The sequence below is a fragment of the Callithrix jacchus genome, chromosome 2 (genome assembly GCF_049354715.1).
Source record: "Callithrix jacchus isolate 240 chromosome 2, calJac240_pri, whole genome shotgun sequence".
Lineage (NCBI taxonomy): Eukaryota > Metazoa > Chordata > Mammalia > Primates > Cebidae > Callithrix > Callithrix jacchus.
In genome coordinates, this window is record NC_133503.1 from 2,962,669 (window position 1) to 2,976,920 (window position 14,252).

At 45.0% G+C, this 14,252-nt stretch overlaps 1 protein-coding gene across 40 annotated transcripts in view; it reads right to left on the bottom strand.

Moving 5' to 3' along the window:
* The window catches only part of TPST1 (tyrosylprotein sulfotransferase 1), a 281,231-nt gene that overhangs the window by 43,629 nt on the left and 223,350 nt on the right, over window positions 1-14,252 (bottom strand). For 26 of the 40 annotated variants that reach the window (XM_078353633.1, XM_078353608.1, XM_078353620.1 and 23 more), the window contains one exon: window positions 6,741-6,834. The exons of 13 other annotated variants lie outside the window; for them this stretch is intronic. In XM_078353633.1, the coding sequence (XP_078209759.1) occupies window positions 6,765-6,834 (70 nt within the window). In that variant the 3' untranslated portion in view covers window positions 6,741-6,764. Of the gene's footprint in view, window positions 1-6,740; window positions 6,835-8,825; window positions 9,559-14,252 lie in introns of those variants that run through there. One more of the 40 variants, XM_078353668.1, reaches the window with a different exon arrangement.

A 14,252-nucleotide genomic window follows, 5' to 3' on the forward strand; every position in this document is an offset into this window, starting at 1 on the left:
CCTATTACATTTACCTAATTATTTTATTTTAATGATTTACCTAGATTGTTTATGAAAACTTTGATAGTCGTCATTTAAAGTGACTATTTTTTTCCTAAGTTAACCAAAACAATAATAATGATGGAAGATGGCTGAACCTCTGCAGGCTGAGGCTGCAGTGAGCTGTGATCACACCACTGCACTCCAGCCTTAGTCACAGTAAGACTGCGTTCCTTAAATAAGATAGAAATTAGGATGGAAGATGGCTGAACCTCTGCAGGCTGAGGGTGCAGTGAGCTGTGATGGTACCATTGCAGTCCAGCCAAGGCGATAGAGCAAGATTCTTTCTCAAAAATATAAAGTAAAATAAACATGAACTCTTTAGCATATTTCCCAGTAATGCCTTCCTCCTATGTTTTTCCTAGAAGCTCTTGAGTTTTGCTTACTTTCCACATGCCATTTAAAACTTCAATACTGATGTCCTTGTCATTCCTTCTTTTATTTTTCAAGAATGTCTTTATGTCACTTCCAGCTGGATTTACCATGAAAGACTTCAGAGTCCAGGAAGAGACTGACTGGGCAGCATGTTACTCAGGTACAAAAAGACTTGGACAATAACTCAATAATGATCAAATAATAGTGCATGCCTCAAGAGCAGTGGGAAGCACTTCTGGGGAGTGAGGGCAGCTTCTAGATAAGGTGACGTTAAAGCCGGGGTTTGAAAGATGAGGAAAAGTTGTATGAGAGTGGGGAGGGAAGGGGGAGGTGGAGGCATGGGGAGTGGGCTGGGATGGGATGGAGCGTTCCCGGCAGGGAAAGCAGCTCTGTAAAGACCTGGACAATTAAGATGGCACATGTTCTTCAGGGAATGCTGAATTAAGTGTGGCAGGAATACTTTGGAGAGACAGTAATTTACTTGTATGGAATTTTGCCAAAGAGACCTCACTACAGTTTCTAATTTTGTGATGTCATCATCCATCACTGTGCCTGTCAAATAGTTGGGAATAGCTGTGATGGTCACAGTAACATCAAGCATAATGTTTCATGAATTCTCCAAAATCTCAGGCAGGCGCCACAGTTAGCCCCATTTGCTGAACGAAGTGATGAAGACTTGGGGATACCGAGCTTTGCCCACGCTCACATAGTATTAAGACTGAGGCGGATGTAGGGCCTGGTGTGACTCTAACGCTTGCTCTGTTCATGAGCACCACGCACTGCGTCTCCTCTGCAGTTAAGGAGGCAGGTGAGAAAATGAAGCCTGCGTTTCTCTCTAGTCACACATTTCTCACTGAACGTGTGTGTGGAGGTTCTACACCAAATTCTCCAGTGCTCTGGATAGTAACTTGGTATCCACAATATTGTTCTGACACTACCTGGAGCTGGCGCAGACCCTAAGGTTAGGGGCTCAGTCCCACGAGACTGGCCTCACTTCACATGTCAGTGGCAAGTACTAGGTCGTCACCTGTACTTTTGACCAACCTGTTATAAATCAGGGTTTCCATGACCCCTTCTTGGATTTAGTCATTTGCTAGAACAGCTTACAGAACTCAGAAAATCAGCTGTTTTCTTTTTTCCGAGAGACAAGGTCTCATTTTGTTGCCCAGGCTGGTGTGCGTGTGCAGCCATAGCTCACTGCAGCCTCGACTGCCTCGGTTTAAGTGGTCCTCCCACCTCAGCCTCCCTAGTAGCTGAGACCACATGCCTGCATCACCACATCTGGCTATTTTATTTTATTTTTTGTTGAAATGGGGTCTTGTTTTGTTGCTCGGGCTGGCCACAAATTCCTGGGTCCAAGCAATTCTCCCACCTCAATCACTTAACGTGCCGGGATTACAGATGTGAGCGAGCACGTCTGGTCAGCTCATTTCCTATTCCTGGTTCACTGTAAAGGGCACATCTCAGAAACAGCCAGTGAAGGAGATGTGCATGCTGGGTGCAGTGGCTCATGACTGTGATCCCAGCACTTTGGGAGGTTGAGGTGGGAGGATCGCTTAAACTCAGGAGTTTCAGATCAGCCTAAACAACATGGTGAAACTCTGTCTCTATAAAAACTACAAATCGCACTTTGGGAGGTTGAGGTGGGAGGATCGCTTAAACTCAGGAGTTTCAGATCAGCCTGGACAACATGGTGAAACCCTGTCTCTATAAAAACTACAAATCGTGTGGTGATGCATGCCTGTAATCCCAGCTACTCAGGAGGCTGAGGCAGGAGAATCACTTGAACCCTGGATGCAGAGGTCATAGTGCAGCTAAGATCACACTACTACACTCCAGCCTGGGCTACTGAGCGACACTTCATCTCAAAAATAAAATAAATAACCAGGCATGGTGATATGCACCTGTAGTTCCAGCTACTAGGAAAACTGAGGTGAGGATGCCTTGAGCTGGGGATTCAGGAAGCTTAGGTTGTAGTGAGCTGAGATTGTGCCACTGCACTCTATCCTGGACAAAAGAGCCAGACCCTGTCTCAAAAAGCAAGAAAGAGGGAGGGAGGAAGGAGGGAGGGAGGGAGGGAAGGAGGGAGAAAGAAAGAGATGGATGCCTAGGGGAAGGTAAGTGGGGAGGGGCACAGAGCTTCCATGCCCTCTGTTGAACATGCCACCCTCCCAGCACCTCCTGTGTTCAGTAACTCAGAAGCTCTGCAAACCCTGTTGTTCAGGGTGTTTATAAAGACTATTATGCAAGGACGATTCAGAAAATATTTGTCTCTGGTTAAGTCAACCTCCAGCCCCTTTTGCCTTCTAGAGTTCAGCAGGTGAGGCTGAAGGTTTCAAGCCTCGAATCATGTGGTTGCTTCCTCTGGCAATCAGCCCTCCTCCTGAAGAAATCTAGGAGCATGTAGCCACCGAGTCATCTCAGCCACATCCCCAAATCCATTCTTATCATGCTGGAGACCCCAAAGATCTTAGATCCTCTTGTGTTGAGGCTCTTGAGACCAAGACCAAATATGAAAACTAAAGATGCTCCTATCACCTCTATCACTGAGGTCTTTATAAGCTTTAGAAACTCACTGCCAGGAACCAGGGACAGAGACCAAATATATATTTCTTTTCTTTTTTTCAGACAAAATCTCCCTGTGTCATCCAGGCTGGAGTGCAGTGATGTGATCGTAGCTCACTATAGCTTTGAACTCCTGAGCTCAAGCAATCTTCCCACCTCAGCCTCCCAAGTAGCTGGTACTACACATGGATGTCACCCATGCCCAGCTCGTTTTTGTAGAGACAAGATTTAGTTAAGTCACCCAGGCTGATCTCATCTTCCTGGGCTAAAGCAATCATCTCACCTCAGCCTCTGAAGTAGCTGGGACTACAGGCACTCACTGCCATGTCTGGCTAATTTTTTTTTTATACTTTCTTAGAGGTGGGGGTCTCACTATGTTGTCCATGCTAGTTTCAAACTCTGGGCCTCAAGCGTTCCTCCTACCTTGACCTCCCAAAGAATTGGGCTTATGGATGAAAGCCACCATGCGCAGCAATCTCAAAGGTCCTTATAAAAGAAAGAGGGTAAAAGAATCAGAATTGGAGCAGAAAATGGGGTGATGGAAGCAGAGGTCAGAGAGGGAGATTTGAAGATGCTTCACTTGTCTTTGAAGATGGAGTCAGGGGCCATGATCCAAAAAAGCAGGGAGGAGGGGGGGTGGCTTTCAGAAGCCAGAAAAGCCAAGGGAACACTTCAGAGCCTCCAGAAGGAATGCAGCCCTGCTGACACCTTCACTTTAGCCTTAATAGACCTCGTTTGGGCTTCTGACCCCCAGAAATGTAAGATGGTATATTTGTGGTGTTTTAAGTGGCTAAATGTAGGGGAGTTTGTTGTAGCAGCAAGAAGAAATAAACATGAAGCCAGGCATGGTGGCCGATGTCAGTAATCTCAGCACTTTAGGAATTCAGGCAGGAGGAACACTTGAGGCCAGGAGTTCAAGACAAGCCTGGACAACATAGGAGACCCTGTCTCTACAAAAAATTAAATTAGCCAGGCACAGTGCCTCACTCCTGTAATCCCAGCTCTTTGGGAGGTTGAGGAGGGTAGATCACCTGAGGTCAGGAGTTTTTAGATCAGCCTGACCAACATGGCAAAACCCCACCTCTACTAAAAATACAAAAATTAGCCAGGCATGGTGGCACTTACCTGTAATCCCAGCTACTTGGGAGGCCAAGGCAGGAGAATCACTTAAACCCACGAGGTGGAGGTTGCAGTGACCTGGGATTGCACCATTGCACTCCAGGCTAAGCAAGAAGAGTGAAACTCCATTTTGAAATAAAACTAAATTAAATTAAAAATAAAAAATAAGCCAGGCATGATGGCATGCACCTATAGCTTCAGCTACTAGGAAGGCTGAGGTGGGAGGATTGCTTGAGCCTGGGAATTTGAGGTTGCAGTGAGCTGTGATTGCACCACTCCACTCCAGCCTTGGTGACAGAGTGAGATCTTCTCTCCAAAACAAAAGAAAAAAAAAGAGAGAAAGAAAGAAGTGAATGTGGTAGTAATGGGCACAGATGGTAGTGTTAAATAGAATGGGGTGGCCTCCTAAGTGAAAACAGCAAAGACTTGAAGGAGGGGAAGGAGCTGGCCAAGGTGCTGAGGGACGAGCATTGTAGGCAGAAACCACAGAATAGTGTCAGGTGTGTCTGAGGCTCTGAAGGGAGGCCAGTGGAGCAGGACAGAGGGAGAGACTTTGGAGAGGAGGCCAGGGAGTTGCTGGACAGGGATCAGTAGAGATCCTGTAAGCCCTGGGAGGTTACTGCTGGCAGAGGGGCGTTGGCTTTTACTCAGAGATGGGATCTGCAGGAGGGTTCTGAGCAGAAAGGCAATATGATCTGTCCCTCAATTGAAAAGCACTCTCTGGCTGCTGAGTTGAGAAAGACTGTGGGAAGATTTGGGTAGAAGGATGGGGGCCAAGCTGTGACAACAGGTGGGAGATGATAGTGGTCCTGATGACAGTGGTCCTGACCAGGGTAACGGCGGTGGTGAGAGATGGTCGGAGGAGAGAAGTAGAGGAGGAGGCCAGGGAGCTGCCGGGTGGGGATCTTCAGTACACGGTGAACACAGTCAATAGGATTTCCTGACAGACTGGATGTGGGGTGTGAGAGAAGCAGGGGTCAAAGCTAGGTTTCAGTTTTATTGAATTATTAAGTAATTTTTTAAAACACTACTGCCTTTCCCAATCTTACCAAGAATGGGATGCTAGATTAAAGAAATCTCTTTAGGCGCAGTGCAGTGGCTTATGCCTGTAGTCCCAGCTGTTTGGAAAGCAGAGATGGGAGTACCGTTTAAAAGCAGGAGTTTGAGAACAGCCTGGGCAACATAAGAATATATTTCCCCTCTACAAAATATTTTTCAAAATTAAAGAAAATAAAATAAATAAGCTAGGCATGGTGATGTGTATTTGTAGTCCCAGCTACTCAGGAGGTTGAGGTGAGCAGATGTCTTGAGGTCAGGAGTTTGAAGCCAAAATGGGCAACATAGCAAGACTCCTCACTCTACAAAAAATTTTTAAAAAAATAGCCAGGTATGGTGGCACTCAACTATAGGACCAGCACTGGGGAGCTGAGGCAGGAAGATGGCTTGATCCCACAAGGTTGAGGCTGCAGTGAGCTATAAGTGCACAACTGCACTCCAGCCTGGGTGACAGCAGGACCTTGTCTCACAATACAAATAGAAATACAAGAAAAATAATGAAATCTCAAGTCAGAGCCTTTTGGCTCTGCAGCCCTTGCAACCCCGGAGTGGTGCAGTGGGGTTTTTGTCACTGGGAATGAGGAGACCCCTGCCCAGTGTTGTTCCCTGACTAATCAGTGTTTCAAAAAATATATCAATTGGGCTGGGTGAGGTAGCTTATGCCTGCAATCCCAACACTTTGGGAGAAAAAGGTGGGTGGATTACCTGAGGTCAGGGGTTCGAGAGCAGCTTTGCCAACAGGGCAAAATTCCATCTTTATTAAAAATATACAAAAACTAGCTGGGCATGGTGGTGGGTGCCTGTAATCCAAGCTACTTCAGAGTCTGAGGCAGGAGAATCATTTGAACCCGGGGGGCAGAGTTTGCACTGAGCTGAGATTGCATTGCCTCACTCTAGCCTCTGTGAAAGAGTGAGACTCTGTCTTAAAAAAAAGTATTACTTGTATCAACATGTAATGGATTTATTATTATTATTATTTAAGATGGGGATTCACTCTTGTTTCCCAGGCTGGAGTGCAGTGGCAAGATCTCGGCTCACTGTTACCTGGGCCTCCCAGGTTTAAGCAATTCTCCTGCCTCAGCCTCCTGAGTAGCTGGGATTACAGGTGCCTGCCACCACACCTGGCTAATTTTATAATTTTAGTAGAGACAAAATTTCACCATGTTGGAGGGCTAGTCTCTTATCTCCTGACCTCAGGTGATCCACCAACCTCAGCCTCCCAAAGTGCTGGGATTATAGGCATGAGCCACCTCACCCAGCCAATTTTGTTGTTAATATGTAATGTATAATAAATATTTTTAAATTTTTGTTTTGTATTAGTTATATCAACATGTAATGGTTTTATTAATATGTAATGAATAAAAATATTTTTAATTTTTTTCTTATTTTTTAACGTTAATATAATTATTTATATAAAGAGAAAGTCTTAGAGATCTTATATAAAGTAAAAAAATGTAAAGGGATGCTAGACCCCAGAAGATTTAGAACTTCCCATTTAGAAATATTCAGAGTAAGCCACACGCAACTTGTTACTTGATCTATTTTCTTTCTTTTTTGTTTTAGGAGACGGGGTCTCGCTCTGTCACCTTGGCTGGAGTAGAGTGGTGCAATCACAGCTCACTGCAGGCTTGAAATCCTGGGCTGAGGATTCTCCTGCCTCGGCCTCCGGAGTAGCTGGGACTGTAGGTATAAATGATGACACCTGGTTAATTTAAAAAATTTTTATAGACATGGGTTCTCACTTTTTTGGTCGGGCTGGTGTCAAACTCCTGGCCTCAAGTGACCCTTCTACCCCCACCTCCCATCCTAGAGGTATGATCCACCACAATGAACACTTGTTCAATTTTCTAAAAAAAAACAAACATTTCTAAAGTTAGGCTGTGGGATGATGGCAGGAAGATAAAGGTGAAAAACAAAAGAATAAATTCTAATGATTTATTCCCACATATTCTTTTGACAGCAAGAAGAACTTTTAGTAGATATGTTTTTACAGACAAAAGGCAGATAAACAGTGTTGTACAGGAACTCCAATACACACTGCAATATCCCCACTTTTCTGACATCGCTCAGGGAGATTCTTCTTAACTATCGCTCTCGGTATTTTGCTCCTCTGATCATTTCTATCAACTCACTCGTCGTTAACTCGTCTCCAAGTAGGTCACATCGTGACACACTGCTGCACAAACACGGCCAGGGTCACCCTATTGTACACGTAAATGCCTCCTTAATTTCTTTTTTTATGCTCGGTCTCTGTGTTTTGCATTTTTCTTACCTTTATTGTCAGAAACTCCAGAAAGTCAGTTGTACTCATTTATCACCGTCTGCTTCATTAATGTGTACGTTGCTTCTGTGGAATTTTCCCCATCAGCCCTCATTGCAATTTCTAACCTGTTGGTTATTATTATTTTTTCTTCTGAGACAGGGTCTCGCTCTATTGTCCATGCCACAGTGCAGTGGTGCTATCACAGCTGAATGCAGCCATGACCTCCCAGGTTCAAGCGATCCTCCCACCTCAGCTTCCCAAATGGCTGAGACTATAGGTGTTTGCCATTATGCCCAACCAGTATTTCGACTTCTCCTATACGTGGGCTCCAGAGGGCTGACTGTGAAATGTGAGTATGCATGAAGTTTGGTATGTGCAGAGATGGGGAGCTGGAAGTAATCCTGTCTTTACACTGAGGGGTGACTGTAGATGTTTTTACAATTATGCTGGAGGACACGTATTGTTCCATAGCCTTGAAAATGATAGTGTTAGTGCCAAATATGTTTTAATTGAGTCGAATAATAATTAAAAAATAAGCAGCTGGCCAAATGTGGTGGCTGACACCGGTAATCACAACACTTTGGGAGGCTGAGGCAGGAGGATGGCCTGAGGCCAAGAGTCTGAGACAGGCCTCATTGACAAAGGGAGTCACTACCCCAATGGAAAAATACATGAATTAGCCTAGCATAGTGGCATGTGTCTGTAGTCCCAGCTGCTTGAGTCCAGGGAGGCTGAGACTGCAGTGAGTCATAATCAGGCCTCTGCACTCCAGCCTGGGTGACAGAGTGAGACCCTGTCTCAAAACAACAAAAAACCAGCAGCTAACACTAACTGCTCTTTTACCAGGGGCCTAAAAATACCCTAGTTCAATTTCTTATAACTGTTTATTTCACTTAACCTGTCTTAAATTACTCCCAGATTTTCAGTGTTTGTGCAGATGACTTTTGGTTTAGGTTGAATTGTCTCCCAAGGTATTTCCAGAAGTGGGAGTACTGTGAGTCACGGTGAATGGACATTCTCATTTCCCTTGATGTAAATTGACAAGGTTTTGGGTGCCTCCCAGCTATAATCCCGGCACTAAGCCTAAGGAGGGAGGGAGGCTAAGGCAGGAGGATTGCTTGAGGCCAGCAGTATGGTGAGACACTGTCTCTATTACTTAAAACAATTACTGAGCTTTACCTTGGAAGGATTATGTACAATTTAAACATCCCCCACAGTATAAGAAAGTGCCCACTTCACCGTACCTTTCCCAGCACATGGTATTATACTTTAATAAGTTACTTTATTATTTTAAATAGATAAAAACCTCATTTGCTTTATTTATTTGTCACATTTCAACACCTTTCCTTAGCTTAGCTTATTAGCTCTATTTCTCTGCCTGTAAATGGTTGTCCTTGTTATTTTGTTCTGAGACAGGGTCTTGCTCTGTCACCCAGGCTTGACTGTAGTGGCATAATCATGACTCACTGCAGCCCTGACCTCCCAGGCTCAAACTACCCTCCCTCTCCAGCTTTCTGAGTAGCTGGGACTACAAGTGTGCAACTCCACACCCGGCCAAGTTTTTTCTTTTTGTGGATAGAGACAGGGTCTCGCTCTGCTGCCCAGGCCGGTCTCTAGCTCCTGGCCTCAGCAGTCCTCCTGTATTGTCCTGTTAGGTTGCTGGAATTTCAGGCATGAGCCACCATGCCTGGCATTGACCAGTCCTATATTCTCTAGAGCTCTTTACTTTGTGCTAGCCAATCTCTCATTATGCTGCTCCCCGTTATAATGAATAATTCTCATATTAAATTTTACCACTTTAAACTTTTGAGTGGTTTATGCCTCCTGATTGCACTCTATTAAAGAGCTGATTCTAGGAAGGGTCCCAGGAGATAGACCCACACAGATGGGATTCGGGCATAGGTTTGGTTTTCCAAGGGGCAGTGCCAAGCTCCTTGCCAATGGGAAATGGGACACTGCTGATTTCGAGGAGGGACCTTATGACTCAAGCTACCACTTACTGTCGATTGTGATGAAATGCCAGCTGAGGCCCATGCTTTGGGAGCTAAGTGGTTGTTGCAGTTGACCACTGTAATGACTGGGGTGGAAAGGGTCCTTTTGGATGTACTTGAGCAGAGGTCCCCAAACCCGGAGCCATGGAGCTGTAAGGAGCCACACAGCAGGAGGTGAGTGATGTCTAGTGAGGGAAGCTTCACATTCCTGCCTGAGCTCTGCCTTCTCTCAGATCAGCAGCAACATTAGATTGTCTTAGGAGCATGAACCCCATTGTGAACCATGCATGCCAGGGATCAAGGTTGCGTGGTCCCTGTGAGAATAATGCCTGATGATCTGTCACTTTCTCCTGTCACACTCAGATGGGACCGTCTAGCTCAGGAAAACAAGCTTAATGGACACTAATTCTAAATTACGGTGAGCTCTGTAATTATTTCATCACATATTACAATGTATTAATGGAAATAAAGTGCCCAATAAACGTAATGTGCTTGAATCTTTTGGCTGCGCTCCTGCCTCCTCGCAGCCTTTCCAGGCCCAGAACTTTTTCCATGTCGGCCTCCACAGCTCATGGCTCACAATGGCCTATTTAGGCCCATACCCTACCTCATGGTAGTCTTTGCAGTTGAGGCTACCGCCTCGCAGCAGTGTCCACAAGCCCAGCTCCTCCCTTACAGTGGCCTTTCTAGTTCCAGCTCCTGACTCTGGGTGGCCTATCCAGGCCCAAAGTGTCCACAAGTCAGCCTCTCAGGTCCCAGATCTTCCTCCCAGCTGTGCCTAGAGGCCCAGCACCTGCCTCACAACAACCTCTTTCATCTCAGCTCCTGCCTAGCTCCTGGTGACATTTTTAGGCCCAAAACTACCTCAAGTCAAGCTCTCCCGGTCCAGGTTCAGCCTCTCAATGACTTGGACAGGCCCAGCTCCTGAGTGACAGTGGCCTCTCCAGGCCTGGCTTTGCCTCATGGAGGTCTTCCCCGAACAACTTTTTAACCTGCCTCCTGGCAGCCTCGACAGGCCCAGGTCCTGCCCATAAACAGGCTCTCCAGGCTGGAGTCTTCCTCAAGTTGGCAACTCCAGGACAAGCACTTGCCTCACACTGGGCTCTTTAGGCTCAGCTTATGCCTCTTGGCAGCCTCCCCAGGCAAAGCTACTGAATGCCGGCAGCCTCTACAGGCCCAGGTCCTCACTCTCATCTGCCTCTACAGGCCTAACCTCTGCCTCACAGCAGACTCTTCACGTCCAGCATCTGCCTCATGATGGCCCCAAGAAGCCAAGCTCCTGCCTTTCAGCAGCCTCTACACACCCAGTTCCTGCCACCCCATGGCCTCTTTAGGCCAAGATCAGGCCTCACAGGTGTCTTTCCGGATGAAGATTTTGCCTCATGGGAACCTTCCCTGGCTAGGTGGCTGTCTGTTCCCTGGAAGCCTGGATAGGCCCAGGTCCTGCCCATACTGGCATCTCTGTGCAAAACTTTGAACTCACAATGGCATCTCCAGCTGCAGCTTTGGTCCTGGACGGCGTCTCCAGGCACAAAACTTCCACCCACTTACTGTCTCCCGGTGGCCTCTGAATGCCCAGCACCTGCCTCCCACTGACCTCTGAAAACCCAGGCTCTTTTCATTGCAGATTTTCCAGGCCCAACTCTGTCTTGGCTGAGGATACAGGAACACTTGCTGCCTCATAACAACTTCTTTTGGCCCAGCTCCTGACAGTTTGCCAAGGGCCAATATATGCCCAAAACGTCCTTAAGTCAACCTTTCCAGACCCAACCTCTCTCTCCCAGTGGCATGTAAAGGCTCAGCTTTAGCATGAAAAAGGCCTCTGCACCACCCACGCTTTACTTCTCGAAGACCTTTAGAGGTGTCTCTGGACCCAGATCGTGCTTCTGCTTTCATGGCCTCTCCAGGCGCAGGTGCTACCTCCCGGCAATCCTCCGGGCCCAGCTCTTCCTCCTGGCTGCATCTACAGACCCAGCTCCTGCCTCACAACGACAACGTTTGGCCCCACTCCTACCCAGCTCCGCAGACCTCAGCCTTCCTCAGGTCGGGCTTTCCAGGCCCGTCCTCTGTGTCATGTCCACCTCTCAAGGTGCAGCTTCTGTTTCACAGCAGCCTCTTTTAGCCGAGCTCCTGCCTCGCCGTGGCCTCTTCAGGCTTATCTTCTGCCTCTTAGTGGACACTCAAGGCCCATCTCCTCTCTCACGGTGGTCTTTTGTGTCCCGCACTTGCCTTTCAGTGGTCTCTTCTGGATCCAGCTCTACAGGTGTTTGATTGTCAACTGCATCCTGAAGCCCAAAGCTTCCCTGGACTCTCATGAGTTCACTTCCCAGCAGCCTTAGCTAAAGGCCTGAGTCTACTTTTACCTTGAGAGGGGATTTCTGCCGGCTTGGTAGTAAACTCTGCTGTATCTTTCTACAGTGCTGTGTGCTGTATTGAATGTCTCATGGTTTTTCTTCTCTCCTGGGGGTTTGCAACGGACTGGGCCTCTGCTTGGGCTGTTTGTCTTTGCCCTGGACATGGTAGCTGCTTGTTTCATGTCTTCTTTGTGTATATTTTTTACAGTTAACTTTGGTTTTTCTTATGGTCTTGCTCTGTCACCCAGGCTTGGGTGTCGTCGTGTGATCATGGTTCCACTGCTGCCTTGGCCTTTTGGCCTCCACTGATTTTCCCAAGTCAGCGTCTTCAGTAGCTGACACTACAGGCAGATGCTGCCATTTCTAACTAATTTCTGATTTGGTTTGAAAGGTTGGTTCTCACTCTGTTGCTTAGGCTGGTCTTTCCTTTTTTTTTTTTGAGACTGAACCTTGCTTAGTTGCCCAGTCTAGAGTGCAGTGGCAGGATCACAGCTCACTGCAGCCTCAGCCTCACGGGTTCAATCGATTCTCCTGCCTCAGCCTCCTGAGTAACTTGGATTACAGGTTTGGCCACCACACCCGGCTAATTTTTGTATTATTAGTAGAGATGAGGATTCACCATGTTGGTCAAGCTGGTCTTGAACTCCCGATCTTGTGATCTGCGCACCTCGGTCTCCCAACGTGCTGGGATTACCGGCATGAGCCACCGCGCCCAGCCTAGACTGTTCTTAAACTTTTGGACCCAAGTAATCCTCTTGCCTGGGCCTCTCAGAGTGCTGAGATTGCAGGCATGAGCCATCATCCATGGCCTGTCCTTTGCTTACCATGAAGTATTGATAATTTACTCTTCCATTGATATACTATGATTACATACGTTGATGAATATATAGATTTTTAAACCTCTGGGATAGCATTTTTTTGTTTTTTTTTGATTGTTTTTTTGAGGCAAGTTACTGCTTCGTCATTCAGGCTGAAGCGCAGTGGTGTGATCTCGGCTCACCACACCTCTACCTTCATGGCTTAAGTCATCCTCCCACCTCAGCCTCCTCAGTAGCTGGGACCGCAGGTACGGGCCGCCATGCCCATCTAATTATATTTGTTGTAGGGATGGGGTCTCACCATGTTTCCCAGGCCTGTTTCAAACTCCTGGGCTCAAGTGATCCTCCCCCATCAACCTCCTGCTGTGCTGGGACTACAAGTGTGAGCCCCTACACCTGGCCTGCCATTCTCTTTTCATGGATCATTAAGAAGTTACCTTTTAATTAGTACACTATGAATACATATGTAGATATGTGTGTAGGTATTTATATGTGAATATATGTCTGTATACATTTATATGTGAATATGTGTATATGTATATGTGAATATATGTGAGTATACATTTATATGTGAATATATGTATTTATATGTGAATATGTGTGTGTATACATTTATAGGTGAATGTTTATGTATTTATATGTGAATACATGTGTATTTATATGTGAATATGTATATACATTTATATGTGAATATATGTGTATGTATTTATATGTAAATATATGTATTTATATGTGAATATGTGTGTATACATTTATATGTGAATATATGTATTTATATGTGAATATGTGTATACATTTATATGTGAATGTGTATATGTATATGTGAATATATGTGAGCATACATTTATATGTGAATATATGTATTTATATGTGAATACATGTATGTATTTATATCTGAATATGTGTGTATACATTTATATGTGAATATATGCATGTATGTATTTATATGTGAATATATGTATGTATTTATGTGAATATGTGTGTATTTATGTGAATATGTGTGTATACATTTATATGTGAATATATGTATGCATTTATGTGAATATATGTGTGTATACATTTATATGTGAATATATGTATTTATATGTGAAGACATGTATACATTTATATGTGAATATATGTGTGTATGTATATGTGAATGTGTATACATTTATATGTGAATATATGTGTGTATGTATATGTGAATGTGTATACATTTATATGTGAATATATGTGTGTATGTATATGTGAATATGTGTATATATTTATATGTGAATATGTGTATACATTTATATGTGAATATATGTATTTATATGTGAATGTGTACACATTTATATGTGAATATAGTATTTATATGTGAATGTGTATACATTTATATGTGAATATATGTTTATGTATATGTGAATATGTGTGTATATATTTATATGTGAATATGTGTATGTATTTATATGTGAATATATGTGTGTATATATTTTCATAGCATACACACACTCCCACATATGCATTGTGAAAGAGATATTTCCTTGCATAGAAATCGATAAGCTTCTTCCAGCTTTTGAAACCACCCTTGGCACAGACACGAAAGAAGTACAAAGAATCGTTATTAATGACCATGGACCAAGAGGACCATGCGTCCGTAGTACTTCGCGGCTCAACCAGCTTCCAGCAGAGCATCTCAAAGGGCTGAATATAC